Here is a 16,659-nt window from a genome sequence, read left to right as displayed (position 1 = left end):
TCACAGAAATTTCCAGATGAAACAAGAATGAAGTCTATCGCATTCTTTCTCCCATCCTGGTAGTAACAAGATACAACGATAATGGAGTTGTTGACTAATCATAGCGATCCATCTCCATCAATGAGTTGATACAGAGCCAGACAGGAGGTGAGGAAAACCCCCAGTGCTGGAGAGCTTTGGGAACCATCGGTCCAAAGTCACCTGTTCCTCCCAAGCGCTATTCAGCACGTTATGTCTCGAATTACTCGTACACTGGATTCCCAAAATGCTATTTCCAGAAGAAATCTATTTGTATTTGAATGAATCAATATTAACTACTCCCTGGGGAAGATGTTCTACAGATTCATCACTTGCTCACTGAAATATTGAGCTGAATTTTATTTTGGCGATGGAGACCAGAAGGCTGGGGGTGGGGTAGATCCCACCTCGGCCCTGTATCGGACCCCCGGTTGAATTCAGGGCAGGCAGCCAGTTAACTGCCTGCCATCAGGGACACCATCCCTTTAAGGGGCAAGTTCCCGCCTCCAGAGCTGCCGGCCAATCGGAGGAGCGGTAGCTGAGCAGTACCAGCAACGCCTCCAGGAGCGCTGGCCACTGCCAGTACTGCAGGAGGCCTGCAATGGCGAAGATGTCGTGGACCCCGGGATACAGATAGGTGGGATCGGGGTCACCGGGGCCAGTAAGGCAGGCCCTGACAAAACAGGGGAGGGGTGGCAGGGTGAAGGGGGGCATTGAGAGGGTGGGGTGGAGGGAGGGGTGGACGTCTTGCTATGTGGTGGTCATCACTGCTGGGGGTGCAGGGGATCTGGTGGACCATGGGACCCCCTGAGCCCAAAAAGATGCTGCCAGTTCCCATCTGGCCATGTCTCCGTGCGGCAGCGGACCCCTCTGATGTCCGTGAAATGGCAGTGGAGGCAGGAAGCTTCCCGTAAGTTGGTCATTAATTAGCTGCTTAAGTGGTTCAATTGGCCTCGGCCAGGAGGGCTGTCCTCCAAACTTCCTGCTGCGGACAAAATGGCATGGGGACAGGACAATGTCAGGCACGCTGCCCAATGCCACCCAATGCCATTTTGTGTGCCCCCTCTCCCACCCCCGGCCTCCGTTCTCATCTTCATTGTTTCCTCAGATTAGTTTTGAATTTTTCCCCTTCTGGGTGCTCTGGCTCTGTTGTTCCAAACAAGAGGAACCAGCTCGTCACTCTCAACACTACCCAGTCCATTTAGGATTCTAAAAAACAGCAATCATATCACCTCTCAGCCTTCTCTTTTCCAGTGGGAACATGTCTAATTTACATAATCACTCCTCGGAAAATTGTGTCTCACACACTGCTTAAATTAGTCAGTCTAAACTAGAGATAGAATAGCTTGTAGCTGACACTTGGAGCAGGATCCAACTTGTTTGCTAGAGAGATGAGTAATTACAGGATGCTTCATTCGAGTCAGTACAAAGCAGTCCCATGTAGATAGAATGGGAAAGTAGCTTAACATTCTCTCAAGAAATTCCACCAGTTGGGCTGAATAAACTGATCCACAGGATCCAGTAAATTCCAGATTAGATCCCCGAGCTGTGCTGATATTTCTCATCCACGTTATAGTCACCTCGAGGCTACATTATTCCAATGCTCTCCTAGCTACCTCCCAGCTTCTACCTCCCATAAACTGTCGTTCCATCCAAAACTCTGCTGCCCAGATCATAACGTCACTCTTCACTCCCTGTGCTTGCTGATCTACACTGGTTCCCTTGGGACATTTTTCTATGTTAAAACACTATAGAAATGCAAAGTGTTAATTGACCTCAACTTGTGTCATTTGGACTCAGTGACCACAGGCTGGAGAAGGTATAGGCAAAGTCACCAGCTCAAGGACTAGCTCAGTGTGCGAGGCAGTTGGGAGGTAATGACCTGGAACTCGCTGCCCGCGACCCTGGTGGAAGCAAAGACAATCAATGACTTCAAGGGGAAGTTGAAAGAACACTTGAAGGAAATAGACTAGCGGGGCTAAAGGGATCGAGTGGGGGAGTGGGACTGATAGAATAGTTCCATGGCATGGGTTCAATGGGCCAATTGGCCTCCTTTTGTGCCACAAATAATTACATGACTACGAGGATAAGGAAGTGATTGGCTGTGATGCTTCCCTGGGTTGAATAGCCCTGCACCAACTGTGCAGACCACTTGAGGAAGGTACTGGCGATGCGCTGGCACAATGGAGCAGCCTGCAGGCTGCGAGGGGAGAAGATTGAGAGGTAGGATAACTGGGTTTTGCACTTGCAGTGACTCTTAGTTACATTGAATTCATGTCAAGTCATTTAATACCAGTGCCAGACTAAACTGCTTAATGAGTACATTTCTGTGTGAAGTGAAGCATCCCAATTTGTTCCTAATAAGCTGATCGCATTCTGCAAACATCCCCCATCAAACTCTCAACAGCAGAACAAAGCTTAACCACAGAGGAACAGCACAGACAGTTCTTGACACCATATTCCAGTTATAGGTTTGGCAATTCTTATTCAATACTATTTTTCCTCACGGAAATGACCTAACAGCTTCTGCAGTGAACAAAATGTTTTAGTCACTGAATAAGGACAAATGAATCAAATCTGTTAAATATCTTGCCCCATTTTCAAAGCCCATGCAAACCCTTTCTGTGTCAGCCATGGCTCAGTTGGTAGCACTCCCACTGGAGACCAGAAGGTTGGAGGTTCAAGTCCCAATCAAGGTCAACATTCCCGTGCAATACCGAGGGAGTGCTGTGGTGTCAGAGGTGCTGACCTTCAGATGAGACATTAAACTGAGGTCTAATCTGCTGTCTCAGGTGATGTAAAAATATTCCATGGCACTACTTTGAGGAAGAGTAGGGAATTCCTCACTGGTGGCCAATATGTATCCCTCAATCAACATCACATAAAACACATGATCTGATCATTATCACATTGCTGTTTATGGGAGCTTACTGTGCACAAATTAGCTGCTGTGTTTCCTACATTACAACACTTCAAAAGTACTTCATTGGCTGTAAACTGCTTTGGGTCATTCTGAGGTTATGAAAGGTGCTATAGAAATGCAGTCACCTTGGTCCTATTTCACCAACCTATTGCATCACTTCAGTATCCTGTTACCCACAGTGAGGAACCAGGATTGGAATCAGTGAAATTTATGCCAGTCTATTTACTATATTGAAAGTAGTCTCGGTAGCCATGGCAACAACCAGGGGCTCAAGTGACTGGTCAGTGTAGTGTAAAATTTAAGGTAAGTATCGCATCTGGTGTCATTAGCACTTTGGGTTACCAACACTGATTGGCTTTATTCCTGGAGGTTTTATCACATGACCTCCCACCTCAAACCACCCTGCCGCCATTGGTTCACCCAATTGATTCACCGTCTTCCCACAGCCAATTGGAAAGGGAACAGACTCGTTGTGACCCAGTTGGGTTAATCTTGATTATTAATGAAACGGCCCTTTTTTTCTCCCATCAAATGTTGCTTTATAACACTCCTTGGCATGTTTTATTGCATTAAAGATGCTATTTGAATGCAAGTTGTTGTATCTCCTATACTTTTAGAACTAATAAATGAAATTGTTCAAAGAAACACAATCCCTTTGATTTTTCTTTCAGGTGTTGCTCACAACTGTGGCCTGGAGACTCGCGGGTATTAATGGACAGTTAGCAACCCAACTCGCACATTATTCAAAGGCTGGGTCCTAATCTAACTGGACCTATTTTTTGTTTTCCCCCACAGGAAATTGTAGACTGGTTCAATGCCATTCGTGCCGTCCAGTTTCATTATTTAAAAGTCGCTTTCCCGGGAGCAAGTGACAATGAGGTGAGCTCCACTAATGTTAGCGTTTGAGGACTGAAATATCAACCCAGTCGGCAGCTCTGAGCTTAATGAGCTCATCGTGTACCACTGAAAAACACTCACTCTCTCAGCCTCTCTGGAGACAAGCTCCTAACTGGGTCTGCATCTGGGTCTGTGTGCGCGGTTTGAGGTGGAACATGTGCGTGCGAGTGTGCTCAGAGAATGGTGAGAATGTGAAGCTCAAGGATTGGTTGAAGCAGGTATCATTAATAGATTGAAGGAGAGTCTTGGTGCACACTGAGGGAAAGATAATAGAGGGATGGGGCAGTGGGGGAGGATGAGGAGTTGTAATTATAGTGGGAGGAGGTTCATGAGGAGTAAATACACCAGCATGGACCAGTTGGGTTAAATGACCTGTTTCTATGCTGTTGATCCGATGTGTCATCTGATTCAGCCCAAGGCAGGGACCAGGTGGTGTAGCGTGTAGCATGCAACACATGGTGACATGGAGGTAATTAAAATTAGATGTATTTTTTGGCACTAATAATGAGTCTGAGTGCCCGTGCCTGTTAATGTTTGATTAATATATTTACCAGCTCATGTTTCCATTCACAGCTAAAGCACAAACTGACCAGGAATTTCCTGAAGGAAGGTTACATGGAGAAAACAGGCCCTAAAGTAAGAGAACAACATCCCATTTTCATTCAAAGCTACAGCTGCAAAATGGCTCTGAGCCAACACACACGCACACCCGCCTAGCCACGGGTGGGGGGCAGGGGGGAGAGGGTGAGATGGGGCGATGGCGGGCAGAATATAATCACCATCAGTACGCTCAGAGACACCAATTACCCTGATTGGTTTTTATTAACATTTATTGTTTCAATTGGGAGCATGACTTTTCCTTTAGAAATTTGCAGTTCAGGTGGAGAACTGGGCACACTTCCTGTCACCAATGGGGTCACTTCCTGTCACCACCCACAGTTGCCTTCTGTACATTGAAGAAGGCCTATAAAATCCAATGGCACTATTGGAAAACAGGGAGATTTCCTAGGATCCTGACCACTATTCCTTCCACAGCCAACACCACGCAAAAAAAAAAACAGGCATTCGTCACAGTACTGTTTCTGAGACGTTGCTGTGTACAAAATGGCTGCCATGTTCTAGAATAAGAACAGTGACCACACTTCAAAGATGATTAAGAGATGTGCCAAGGGGCTATAAACTCCAACTCTTCTTAAGAATTCTTTTCGAACTCTATCCCTTCTCTAAGGAGGAACCCAGGGCCACAAAGTGCATTCAAAGCGTCAATGATCAACGTGTCCTGCAATTCACATTCATTCTCGCAGTTAGCTGCATTCTTCATCGACGCACGAGCTAAGTGATCCACCACTAAGAGTTGTCTCATGGTTTCGGTTTATCCCTCCCTCGAGGCTCCACAGGCAGCACCTTCCAAGCCTGCAACCTCTACCACCTAGAAGGACAAGAAGGCAGCTCACCACCACCTTCTCAAGGGCAATTAGGGATGGGCAATAAATGCTGACCTTGCATTCGATGCCCACATCCCATTAACGAATAAATAAAAAAGAGCAGGGTTAGGTTGGCACCTGGCCAGAGGCTGGATCAGGTATTACATCGTAGTTGGAGCTCAGCAGCCAACAAATCGGACTCGGGCACACAGCAGGTCTGCTAGGATTCAGTGTTGTCTGGTGAAATGAGGAAGATACATTTGTGACCTTGCACAACTATTGGTGAACATTGCAGATGGATACACAGAGTCACACAAACTGAATGTGGAATGAGGTTCTGAAGAAAATTCCTTTTAAATTCCTTTCCCTTCAACATATATTAAGCACCTTAATGAATAAGAGCATTACTTCCGTGACTATCACCCTCTGTTAGGTACATATGAAAATACTTAACATACAAGCTTAAAACACTGCAGTTAACCTATGTATTTTACATGACACACAACTATGTCACAAGTACAGAAGAAAAGAAGGATAGATCTTTCATTTGTATAGCACCTTTTATGTTTTCAGGCCAACCCAATTATCCAGCACCATTAATGACTGAATGTGGCAGGACTGCAGAGCTTTGATCTGATTCATTGATTGTGGGATTGCTTAGCTCTGTCTATAGCATGCTGCTTCTGCTGTTTAGTATGCATGTAGTCCTGTGTTATTGCTTCACCAGGTTGGAACCTCATTTTCGGGTATGCCTGGTGCTGCTCTTGGCATGCTCTCTTCCACTCCTCATTGAACAAGGCCATGAGGTTACAGATTGTGATTGAGTACAATTCTGCTGCTACTGATGGCCCACAGCACCTTATGGATGCCCAGTTTTTAGCTGCTAGATCTGTTTTAAACCTATCCCATTTAGCACGGTGGTAGTGCCACGGAACACGAGTAAAAAAAATAGTACTAGAGAAATGAAAGGGACTTTCTTTTGGGCCTCCTTATCTCGAGAGACAATGGATACGCGCCTGGAGGTGGTCAGTGGTTTGTGAAGCAGCGCCTGGAGTGGCTATAAAGGCCAATTGGACTTATAACCCGTAACTGCTGCCTTCCGTGTTGTTTCAGTCGCTGTGAGGCAACTATGGAGTGACCTCTCCATGGCGCATGCCTGGGCAAATTTATGGAGGTTGAGAGTTGCCCAGTCGTCAAAACCCCCCTCTCGGCCTTTCTGGTGGGGTCCAAAGGAGTGCAGGACACGACGTTTGGCACCAGTATGGCTGCAGGAACTGCCGGAAACATGCCAAAGGTGACACATGACCGCTGACGGGGTTCCGCTCCGGATTTTCTGTTAGGGTTTACTCCCTTAGCCTTGGTCTCTCCCGAGACGCCCACAAGGCAGTGGGGTTGTTGGGGCCCCTACAGAGGTGTAGGATGGTGCCGGTGGGAGGAGGGGATGCAAGGGGGAGGGGTAGAGGGAGGGGGTGGGGGGGTGCAGGGGAAGGGGGTGCGGGGTGAAGATGGTGCGAGGGGGGGGCGGGCTGGGACGGGGTTGTGAGGGGGTGAGCTGAGAGGGTGGAGCAGGGAAGGGGACGGGGGTGGAGGGGGGTGGAAGGGGGGTAAAGGGGGGGAGGGGGGGTGGAATCTGGTGCAGGTAATAAGCCATTTCCTCAGTGCCCACCATCGACGTCCGGAAAGCTCATCCACGTCCTTCGGGAGGTGAAGCATCATTTGGCAGACTTAGAGGTGATTACATTTGCTAAGGGTTTTTTTTTGCAGTGGTTTAAATAAAGGCATGCAGCATTGCCGACAGTGCGCTGCAGATGCTCTCCGAGCCATCTCCCGCGGGCGCTTTGAAGTTGCGGCCGGCGGGGCCGTTCGTGGATGCCTTGGGTGTTCGGGGCACCTTTTCACAGGACTTCTCTCGGGTCCCGCAGCTCCTTCTTCACCTCAATGGACTTACCGCACGCCGTGGCTGCAGACACTCTGGACTGTGAAGACAGCAGGATCGGAGATTGAAGTATCGGCAGCTGTTCTCGTCAGCTTCATCCGGATCAATAAATCCCCTGGACCTGATGATCTACATCCCAGAGTGTTGAAAGAGGTGGCTGCAGAGATAATAGATGCATTGGTGGTCATCTTTCACAATTCTATAGACTCTGGAATGGTTCCTGCAGATTGAAGGTAGCAATTGTAACCCCACTATTTAAGAAAGGAGGGAGAGAGAAAACAGACCTGTTAGTCTAACATCAATCATAGGGAAAATGCTAGAATCTATCATAAAGGATGTGATAACAGGGACGTAGAAAATAACGGTAGGATTGGGCAGAGTCAACATGGATTTAAGAATGGGAAATCATGTTTGACAAACCTGTTGGAATTTATTTGAGGATGTAACCAGCAGAATAGATAAGGGGGAACTGGTGGATGTGGTATATTTAGATTTTCAGAAAGCTTTTGATATGGTCCCACACAAGAGGTTAGTAAACAAAATTAAGAGCATATGCGATTGGGGGGAATATACTGGCACGGATTGAGAACTGGTTAATGGACAGAAAACAGAGAGTAGGAATAAAGGGGTCATTTTCATGTTGGCAGGCTGTGACTAGTGGGGTACCACAAGGATCAGTGCTTGGGCCCCAGCTATTCACAATCTATATCAATGATTTGGATGTGAGGATTAAATGTAGTATTTACAAGTTTTCAGATGACACAAAAGTAGGTGGAAGTGTGGGTTGAGGAGGAGGATGCAAAGACGTTTCAAGGGGATTTGGAGAGGCTAAGCAAATGGGCAAAAATTTCGCAGATGGAATACAATGTGGAGACATGTGAGGTTATCCACTTTGGTAGGAGAAACAGAAATAGAGTATTTCTTCAATGGTGATAGGCTGGGAAGTGTTGAACATCAAAGGGTTTTGGGTCTCCTTGTTCATGAGTCACTGAAAGCTAACATGCAGGTAGAGCAAGTAATTAAGAAGGCAAATGGTATGTTGGCCTTTATTATAAGAGGATTTGAGTATAGGAATAAAGAAGTCTTACTGCAATTATGTAGATGAGCAAAAAACTGTGGATACTGGAATTCTGAAATGAGAACAGAAAGTGCCAGAAACACTCAACAGGTTTGGCAGCATCTGCAATGATATAGAGTCATAAAGCACAGAAACAGGCCCTTCGGCCCATCAGGTCTGTACCAGCCATCGAGCACTTAACTATTCTAATCCCATTTTACAGCATTTGGCCCATATCCTTGTATACCATGGCACTTCAAGTGCTCATCTAAATACTTCTTATATGTTGTGAGGATTCCTGCCTCTACCACCGCTTCAGGCAGTGTGTTCCAGATTCCAACCATCCTCTGGGTGAAAAAATGTTTCCTCTAATCCTCTCTAACCTTCCTGCCCTTTACCTCAAATCGATGCCCCCCTGGTTATTGACCCCTCCGCTAAGGGAAAAAGTCTCTTCCTATCTAACCTATCAATGCCCCTCATAATTTTGTACACCTCAATCATGTCTCCCATCAGCCTTCTCTGCTCTAAGGAAAACAACCCTAGCCTTTTCAGTCTCTCCTCATAGCTGAAATGCTCCAGCTCAGGCAACATCCTGGTGAATCTCCTCTGCACCCTCTCCAGTGCAATCACATCCTTCCTATAGTGTGGTGCCCAGAACTGTACACAGTATTCCAGCTGTGGCCTAACTAGAGTTTTATATAGCTAGCGCCTTGGTGAGACCATACCTGGAGTAATTTTTGCAGTTTTGGTCTTCTTACCCAAGGAAAGATTTACTTGCCATAGAAGGAGTGCAACGAACGTTCACCAAACTAATTTCTGGGACGGAGGGTTGTCCTATGTGGAAAGATTAACTAGACTGGGCCTTTATTCTCTGGAGTTTAGAAAAATGAGAGTTGATCTCATTCAAACATACAAAATTCTTACAGGGCTGGACAGGGTAGATGCAGGAAGGATGTTTCCCCTGTCTGGGGAGTCTAGAACCAGGAGACACAGTCTTAGAATAAGGAGCAGGCCATTTAGGATTGATTTGAGGGGGAATTTCTTCATGCAGAGGGTGGTTAATCTGCGGAATTCTCCGCCCCAGAGGGCTGTGGAGGCTCAGTCATTGAGTATTTTCAAGATTGAGATCGATAGATTTCTACATATTAAAAATATCAAGGGATATGGGGATAGTGCAGGAAAATGGTGTTGAAGTAGATCAGACATGATCTCATTGAATGGCGGAGTGGGCTTGAAGGGCTGAATGTCCTACTCCTGCTCCTATTTCTGATCTTATGTATAGTGGTGTGCTATATGAGTATGGTGAACTCAGTGTGAAGTTGGAACTTGGTCTCTAGGACTGTTTGGTGGTCATTCTGACCAATACTGTCATGGATAGATGCAGCTGGAACAAGGAGAGTTGTGAGGATGAGGTCAATTAGGTTTTCCCTTGCGTTGATTCTCTCACCACCTGCCACAGGCCAAGTATGACAGATATGTCCTTTAGGACTTGGCCATCTCGGTGAGTGCTACCAAGGCACTTAGTGATGGACATTGAAGTCCCCACCCAGAGTACATTCTGTTCCCTTGCTGCCCTCATTGCTTCTTCCAAGTGGTGTTCAACATGGAGGAGTATTGATTCATCAGCTGAGGGAGAGCAGTAGGTGGTAATCAGCAGGAGGTTGATGTTGGTTGAGAGATAAATATTGGCCCGGAACACTGGGGAGAACTCCCCTGCTCTTCTTCGAAATTGTGCCATGGTATCTTGTACGTCCACCCGAGAGGGCAGACTGGGCCTCGGTTTAACATCTCATTTGAAAGACGGCACCTCTGACAGTGCAGTGCTCCCTCAGTACCGCACTAAAATAGTCAGTCTGGATTATGGGCTTAAGTCTTTGGAATGGGGCTTGAAACTACAACCTTCTGACTCAGAGGTTGGTGTCATTTCCACTGTTGAGACCAAGAAGATTTTGCCCCTTGGTTACACCCTTGCCCTCCTAACACTGACCCACAAGCCTGTAGCACCAATACCTAACATCAGCAGAGTCAGTCCAGTAGCCTGTGTGACTGTTAGTTCTGTGTGAGTAACACCTAGTGCTCCTCCAATATGTGTCAAACACTGATAAAAATTAAACTGCTAAACTGAAGCATTCACTCACTTTTTCTTGCTCAAAGCAAACTGAAGGGTTCAAGAAACGATGGTTTACACTGGATCACCGACGCCTGATGTATTACAAGGACCCCCTGGTACGTACGTTCTAAACTGGGCCTCAAATCCGTCCAGGAAGAGCTGGAAGAGGTCCCTCTCTCACACATTCATTCTCACACTCACTTTCTCTCACATTCTCAATCTTACACTCTCGCTCATCATTGTCTGTTGCACTCAACCTCTCAATCTTTTTCTCTTCATTCAGACTCGTTCTGTCACTTGTTTACATACTCACTCGCTCACACTCTGTCACTCTCGCTTTCTCTCACACACGCTAGTTTTCATGTTCTCGCTCTCTCACGTTCATTCTCACTCTCTCACGTTCATTCTCACTCTCTTGCGCCCTCACACTCATTTTCTCTTACATTCTCTCTCACACTCTTTCTCTCATACACTCACTCTGTCAATCTTTTTCTCGCTCTTCACTCTCTCACACTCACTCTCTCACCCTGGTTCTCTTTCTCACAAACTCACTTTTTCTCACACTCTTTCTCCTGATTATAAGGGTCCTGTGTGAAAGATTTGGAAATGCTCTCAATACAGCTCTTAGTGGGTTTGGGCTCACCATACAAGTCTACTGACTTGGAAAACTCGCACGGGGGGCGACACAATTTCTGGTGCAGGAAGCGAGTTGTGCAATGGAGAGCAATTCTTTTTGAGACTCGGCTATATTGTTGGGACATTGTAGAGGGATGTGAAGCAGATGAGAAAGAGGTAGTGGGAGGGGAAGGACGCTCGTGAGGGGTAGAAACAGCAGCAGCAACCAATTGGGCCGAATGGCCTGTTTCTGGGCTGTAGATACTTTATAATTCTATATAAGTGAGCAAATTGAAAAGAGAATGTTTTTACAGTAATTCAAATAGTGAGAGAGGCAAATACTGAGGATGTCAAGGCCTTGGAAAGGGTGAGGAGGAGATTTATTAGAATGGTACCAGGGAGGAGGGACTTCAGTTATGTGGAGAGACTGGAGAAGGTGGGATTGTGCTTCTTAGAGCAGAGAAGGTTAAGGGAAGATTTAATAGAGGTGTTCGAAATGAAGGGCTTGGTAGTGTAGATTGGGAGTAATTATTTCCAGTGGCACGAGGGTTGGACATAGATTTACGATTAATGACCAGAGAGGAGATGAGAATTTTTTTTTACACAGTGAGTTGTTGTGATCTGGAATGCGCTGCCTGAAAGGGCGGTGGAAGCAGATTCAATAGTAACTTTCAAAAAGGAATTGGATAAATACTTGAAGGGAAAAAATTTGCAGGGCTGTGGGAAACGAGTGGGGGAGTTGGACTAATTGGATAGCTCGTTCAAAGATAATGTGCTAACTCCTAAAACCTCCTGGCCCCACAGTTAGAGAGCATTAAAGGACCGCAGTGTATGTTGTTTCCGCAGGATGCGTTTGCCAAAGGAGAAGTCTTCATTGGCAGCAGTGACAACGGATACCTGGTCAAAGTGGGGCTTCCCCCAGGCGCCCAGGGAAACCCAAGCTGGCAGTATGGCATCACCATAGTAACACCGGACAGGGAGTTCCTGTTCACATGCGAAACGGAAAGCGAGCAGCAAGGTTGGATGGTGGTGTTCAAACAAGTGATGAGTCAACAGATGTCACCCCAGGAATACACAAGTAGGTTTCGCAGTCTCTCTTTCACATGCTCTCCTGGCTTGAGTTGACCATGAAATTTCCCCTAGCGTTGGAGAGCTACTCTGCAGCTTACGAACACTGTTGGAACTCCGTCACTGGCCATTGTAGCCACACAGAACAGGAAAATCCCAGGTCCCATACTACAGCCTCTGCTCAGTTAGCAAATTGCAGAGTCAGGCCAACTATTGGAGCATTAGTCTTGGCCTCAACAGTCTGGACAAGGGGAGGGGGTATGAAATCAGCCAGGGCTGATCAATGTCTGGCCCTTGGGTGTTTTTTATTCACAGGATATAGGTGTCACTGGCAACACCAGCATTTATTGCTCATCCTTCATTGCCCTTGACAACTGAGTGTCTTGCTAGGCCATTTCAGAGGGAAGCTAAGAGTTAACCACATTGCTGTGGGTCTGGAGTCACATGTAGGCCAGACCAGGTAAGGACAGCAGATTTCCTTCCCTAAAGGACGTTAGTGAACCAGATGGGTTTCTGTGACAATCGATGATAGTTTCGTGGCACCATTACTGAGACTAGCTTTCAATTCCACATTTTTAAAATTAATTGAAATTATTAATTACTTGAATTTAAATTTGGTGAGATTTGAACCCATGTCCCCAGGGCATTAGCCCGGGTCTCTAGATTACTAGCTCAGTGACATCTTCACTCCCTCCACCACCGACGCACAGTGGCAGCAGTGTGTACCATCTACACGATGCACTGCAGCAATGCACCAAGGTTCCTTAGACAGCACCTTCCAAACCTGCGACCTCTACCAACTAGAAGGACAAGGGCAGCAAATACGTGGGAACACCACCACCTGCAAGTTCCCCTCCAAGTCAAACACCATCCTGACTTGGAACTATATCGCTGTTCCTTCACTGTCGCTGGGTCCAAATCCTGGAACTCCCTTCCTAACAGCACTGTGGGTGTACCTACCCCAAATGGACTGCAGCGGTTCAAGAAGGCAGCTCACCACCACCTTCTCAAGGGCAATTAGGGATGGGCAATAAATGCTGGCCTGGCCAGTGACGCCCACATCCCATGAATGAATAAAAAAAAATCACCACTATGCCACTGTTCCCAGGCGAGGGATTGGATGTGAAGCCCTCCTTGGCGGAATAGCCTGCCAATATACTCACACACGAAGAATGGATAGTTCCTCAATGACAATCCATAGAACCCATAACCCAGCAAGAGTCAGGAGATTGGGGGAGGAGCTACACTGGAGGGAGGAGCTGCAGTGGAGGAGGAACTATACTTGGGGAGAAGCAATACTGGGGAAGGTACTACACTGGGGGAGAGAAGCTACACTGGGGGGAGGATTTACACGGGGGAAGAGGAGTTACACCACACCCTTGTCCCTCACACCAACACCAGTCCATCTGGCTTGTCATTTCCTCAAGGAAGTTGGAGAGGAGATGGGACAGAGAGGGGAAGAGCAAGAAGTGATTGCAGGGCTACTCACTGTCCTGTGTAGGTTTCTTCCTCAATTTAGTTAATGATTTTCCTTTCCCTTTCAGTGGAAGCCTATTTCAAGCACAGACGATAAACGTCCAACGAGCTGACCTCCAACCTCTGACCTCGGCTTTACAGATAAACATGACACAATGCCATAAAGATGCTGCTGGAAGGTTAACAGGTTCCTCACGTTTACCAATGATACCAATTATTACTGATGGAAGTGGAGCCATTTCCCCTGCGGTCTTGGCTTCGTAAACCTGTGGCTCACGTTTTAGAACGTTCTAGAACAGAAGCAGGACATAAATCGTTAGGCTGTATTAAGCAGGTGCTGAGGGTTTTCATATGACAGACTAATCCAAGGTGACTCAACATCTGGGTTTGAAGCGGCAATTCAGGAATCAGATCGTAGGTTAAATGGACATTAAAGGGTAGATTGTACAGAGATTCTACAGCTTCGTGTTCCTTCTGAAGAGTTCCATGTGCTGGGAGTGTACTCTGCAAATCCCGGCACGGAGACCAGTACACTCAGCAGAATATTTTATTCATTGTTATCAATTAGGGAAATGAAAAATTGTCATACTGGAGCAATAAAGGAATGTTCTTTAGAGGATAGAGCTGAGACACATTGATGGAACAGTGTAAAGGGAACTTTATATCTAATCCCTTTTTTTTTCCACACATTGGTCAAGCAGACATTTGCCACATCTGCAGTGTCAGCCAGTCTTTGACTATTGAGGAGTCACAGCTGACTGACGTCCATTCAACAACCCTCTCCCCTCTCCCCAGTCCCCCACCACCCACGCTCTCCCCCATTGCCCCACTCGCGTGCCACTGGCCAAGTCTCACTCACAAAGAGCTGCTCAATTCAATGGCTCACCACCACCTTCTCTAGGGCAATTAGGGATGGGCAATAAATGCAGGCCTAGCCAGCGAAGCCCATATCACGTGAACAAATAAAAAAAAATCCTGGGAAGTTCAATGTCATTACCTGGTGGACACAGAGAGAGTGCTTGATGGGACAGTGTAGAGGGAGCTTTACTCTGTATCTAACCCCCGTGCTGTACCTGTCCTGGGAGTGTTTGATGGGGACAGTGTAGAGGGAGCTTTACTCTGTATCTAACCCCCGTGCTATACCTGTCCTGGGAGTGTCTGATGGGGACAGTGTAGAGGGAGCTTTACTCTGTACCTAATCCATTCTGTACCTGTTCTGGGAGTGTCTGATGGGGACAGTGTAGAGGGGGCCTTACTCTGCATGTAACTGTATTTAACCAAGCTAATACTGGTTGTCTAAAACAGGAAAGTGTTCGATTCCACTGTACTGACATCCCTCACCTTGATCAATAATAATATCCTGCCAAAAGTGAAATGTGTGATCATTCCTGTTTCTATTCGAGATTGCTGCACCCTTGGAAAAAAGAGAGGTCCTTTGGGCAGATATATGGATACCTCACAGTTGATCCCACCATGGTCTGCAGGCATGTGTCAGTCACACAGAGGCCGCCCTCAGGGGAAATGCAGCCCTGTGGCTGCTCAGTGAATGGTGAACACTCTTTGTTAAAATGTTAAATGTTAAATTAGACAATTTCTAATGTTCAATTAAAATAAAGGAAAACAATGGAAAGAAAACTGATTTTGTTTGAAAACTGGTAGCCTCAATGTGGCAAACCAACACACTCCAATATAGAATGTCACCTAGGTAGAAACCTGGGCCAACAACATCTTGCATTTATATAGCACCTGGAACTTTTTTCTGGTTTGGTAATGTTCCTGTCACATGCCTTGGGACGTTTTATTATGGTGAAGGCACTATGTAAATGTACATTGCTGTTGCTCACACACAGAGGAACAGAAAACAGGACTGGGAAAGGCTGTGCAGTCACACAGTTAACTCTCTCAATCGCCCACTCACTCAAACATCTCTCCAAGTTTCCCTTGAATTTTCCCACACTATCTGCCCGCCTACAAAGTCTATTCCACATGCTGGCCTCCCTCTGAGTACAGCAGTTAAACTGTCTTTTCCCCTTTCATTTTCTCAGGTGGAGCCCCTGCCCCTGCTTCTAGACTTAGTGACAATCAGTAACCAATTACCAGGTTCCAATTTCTCGAAATCCTTCAGCGTCTTGAGTACTCTCTACCCATAATCTTTCTCAACTCTGGAGTAAATAATCCAGGGCCCTTCAGCCTCTCCTCAGCCATGGCTCAATGGATCGCTCGCCCACCTGAGTCAGAAGGTCCTGGGTTCAGTCCCACTCCAGAGACTTGAGTCCATAATCCAGGCTGACACTTGCAGCAAAATACTGAGGGAGTGCCTCACTGTCAGAGGTGCCATCTTTCGGATGAAACTTTAGGCCATATCTGCCCTGTCAAGTGGATGCGAAAGATCCTACGGCCACTATTTTGAAGATCTGGAGAGTTCTCCCTGGCGTCCTGGGACCAGTGTTTATCCCTCAACCAACATCACTAAAAACAGATGATTTGTTCATTATCTCATTGCTGTTTGTGGGAGCTTGCTGTGCGCAAATTGGCTGCTGCATTTCCTACATTACAACAGTGACTACACTTCAAAAAGTATGTCATTGTGAAGTGCTTTGGGACATCTGAGATCAAGAAAGGTGCTTTATAAATGCAAGTTCTTCCTACCTTTTCTCCACAGGATCAGGAGTTGTAATCTGGGCCTCGGTTGCCCTTTTCTACACTGTCTCCAATACCTGGTCGAATAGTTCCAAAGATTAGAAAGCCACTGAAATGATTGAGATCAGAAATAACAGATCAGAGAGGAGTACCCCGAACAAACCAATTGGTACGGTATCAGCGGGTGAGCTTGAATTTGTGCAGACCAGCAATTCCTGGGTTCTGGCTCTGCTGTGTTAGCTGTTGGAGTCAGATGAGGACAGGGTGGAGCTCTCATGTGATCCCTCCATGACTAAATAACCTTCCAGAGCTCAGATCTAGGGTTGGACTTAAAGATTGACCATTCGGTTAACATATTACAGCTTCAAGCAACAAGCACAACTTGGATTTATGCTGCACTTTTAACGTAGTAAGACATCTCAAGCTGCTTAACAGCAGCGTTAGCAAACAACGTTTGATATTGAGGCACATAAGGAGATTTTAGGTCAGGTGATC

General features: G+C 46.5%; 1 protein-coding gene and 1 pseudogene across 5 annotated transcripts in view; one reads left to right on the top strand and one right to left on the bottom strand.

Moving 5' to 3' along the window:
* Positions 1 to 15,149, top strand: part of zgc:92360 (uncharacterized protein LOC436988 homolog) — a 50,698-nt gene extending 35,549 nt beyond the window's left edge. For all 5 annotated transcript variants that reach the window (XM_068019783.1, XM_068019781.1, XM_068019780.1 and 2 more), the window contains 5 exons: positions 3,737 to 3,820; positions 4,412 to 4,474; positions 10,410 to 10,481; positions 11,827 to 12,058; positions 13,593 to 15,149. In XM_068019783.1, coding sequence (XP_067875884.1) covers positions 3,737 to 3,820; positions 4,412 to 4,474; positions 10,410 to 10,481; positions 11,827 to 12,058; positions 13,593 to 13,621 — 480 coding nt within the window. In that variant the 3' untranslated portion in view covers positions 13,622 to 15,149. The remainder of the gene's footprint in view (positions 1 to 3,736; positions 3,821 to 4,411; positions 4,475 to 10,409; positions 10,482 to 11,826; positions 12,059 to 13,592) is intronic.
* On the bottom strand, positions 5,052 to 5,194 carry LOC137354852 (5.8S ribosomal RNA; annotated as a pseudogene).
* Positions 15,150 to 16,659: the final 1,510 nt, after the last annotated feature.

This window comes from Heterodontus francisci, chromosome 41 (genome assembly GCF_036365525.1).
Source record: "Heterodontus francisci isolate sHetFra1 chromosome 41, sHetFra1.hap1, whole genome shotgun sequence".
NCBI classification, from domain to species: Eukaryota; Metazoa; Chordata; class Chondrichthyes; order Heterodontiformes; family Heterodontidae; genus Heterodontus; species Heterodontus francisci.
Note: the sequence above shows the minus strand (reverse complement) of the source record. Positions and strands in the feature narration are given on the sequence as shown.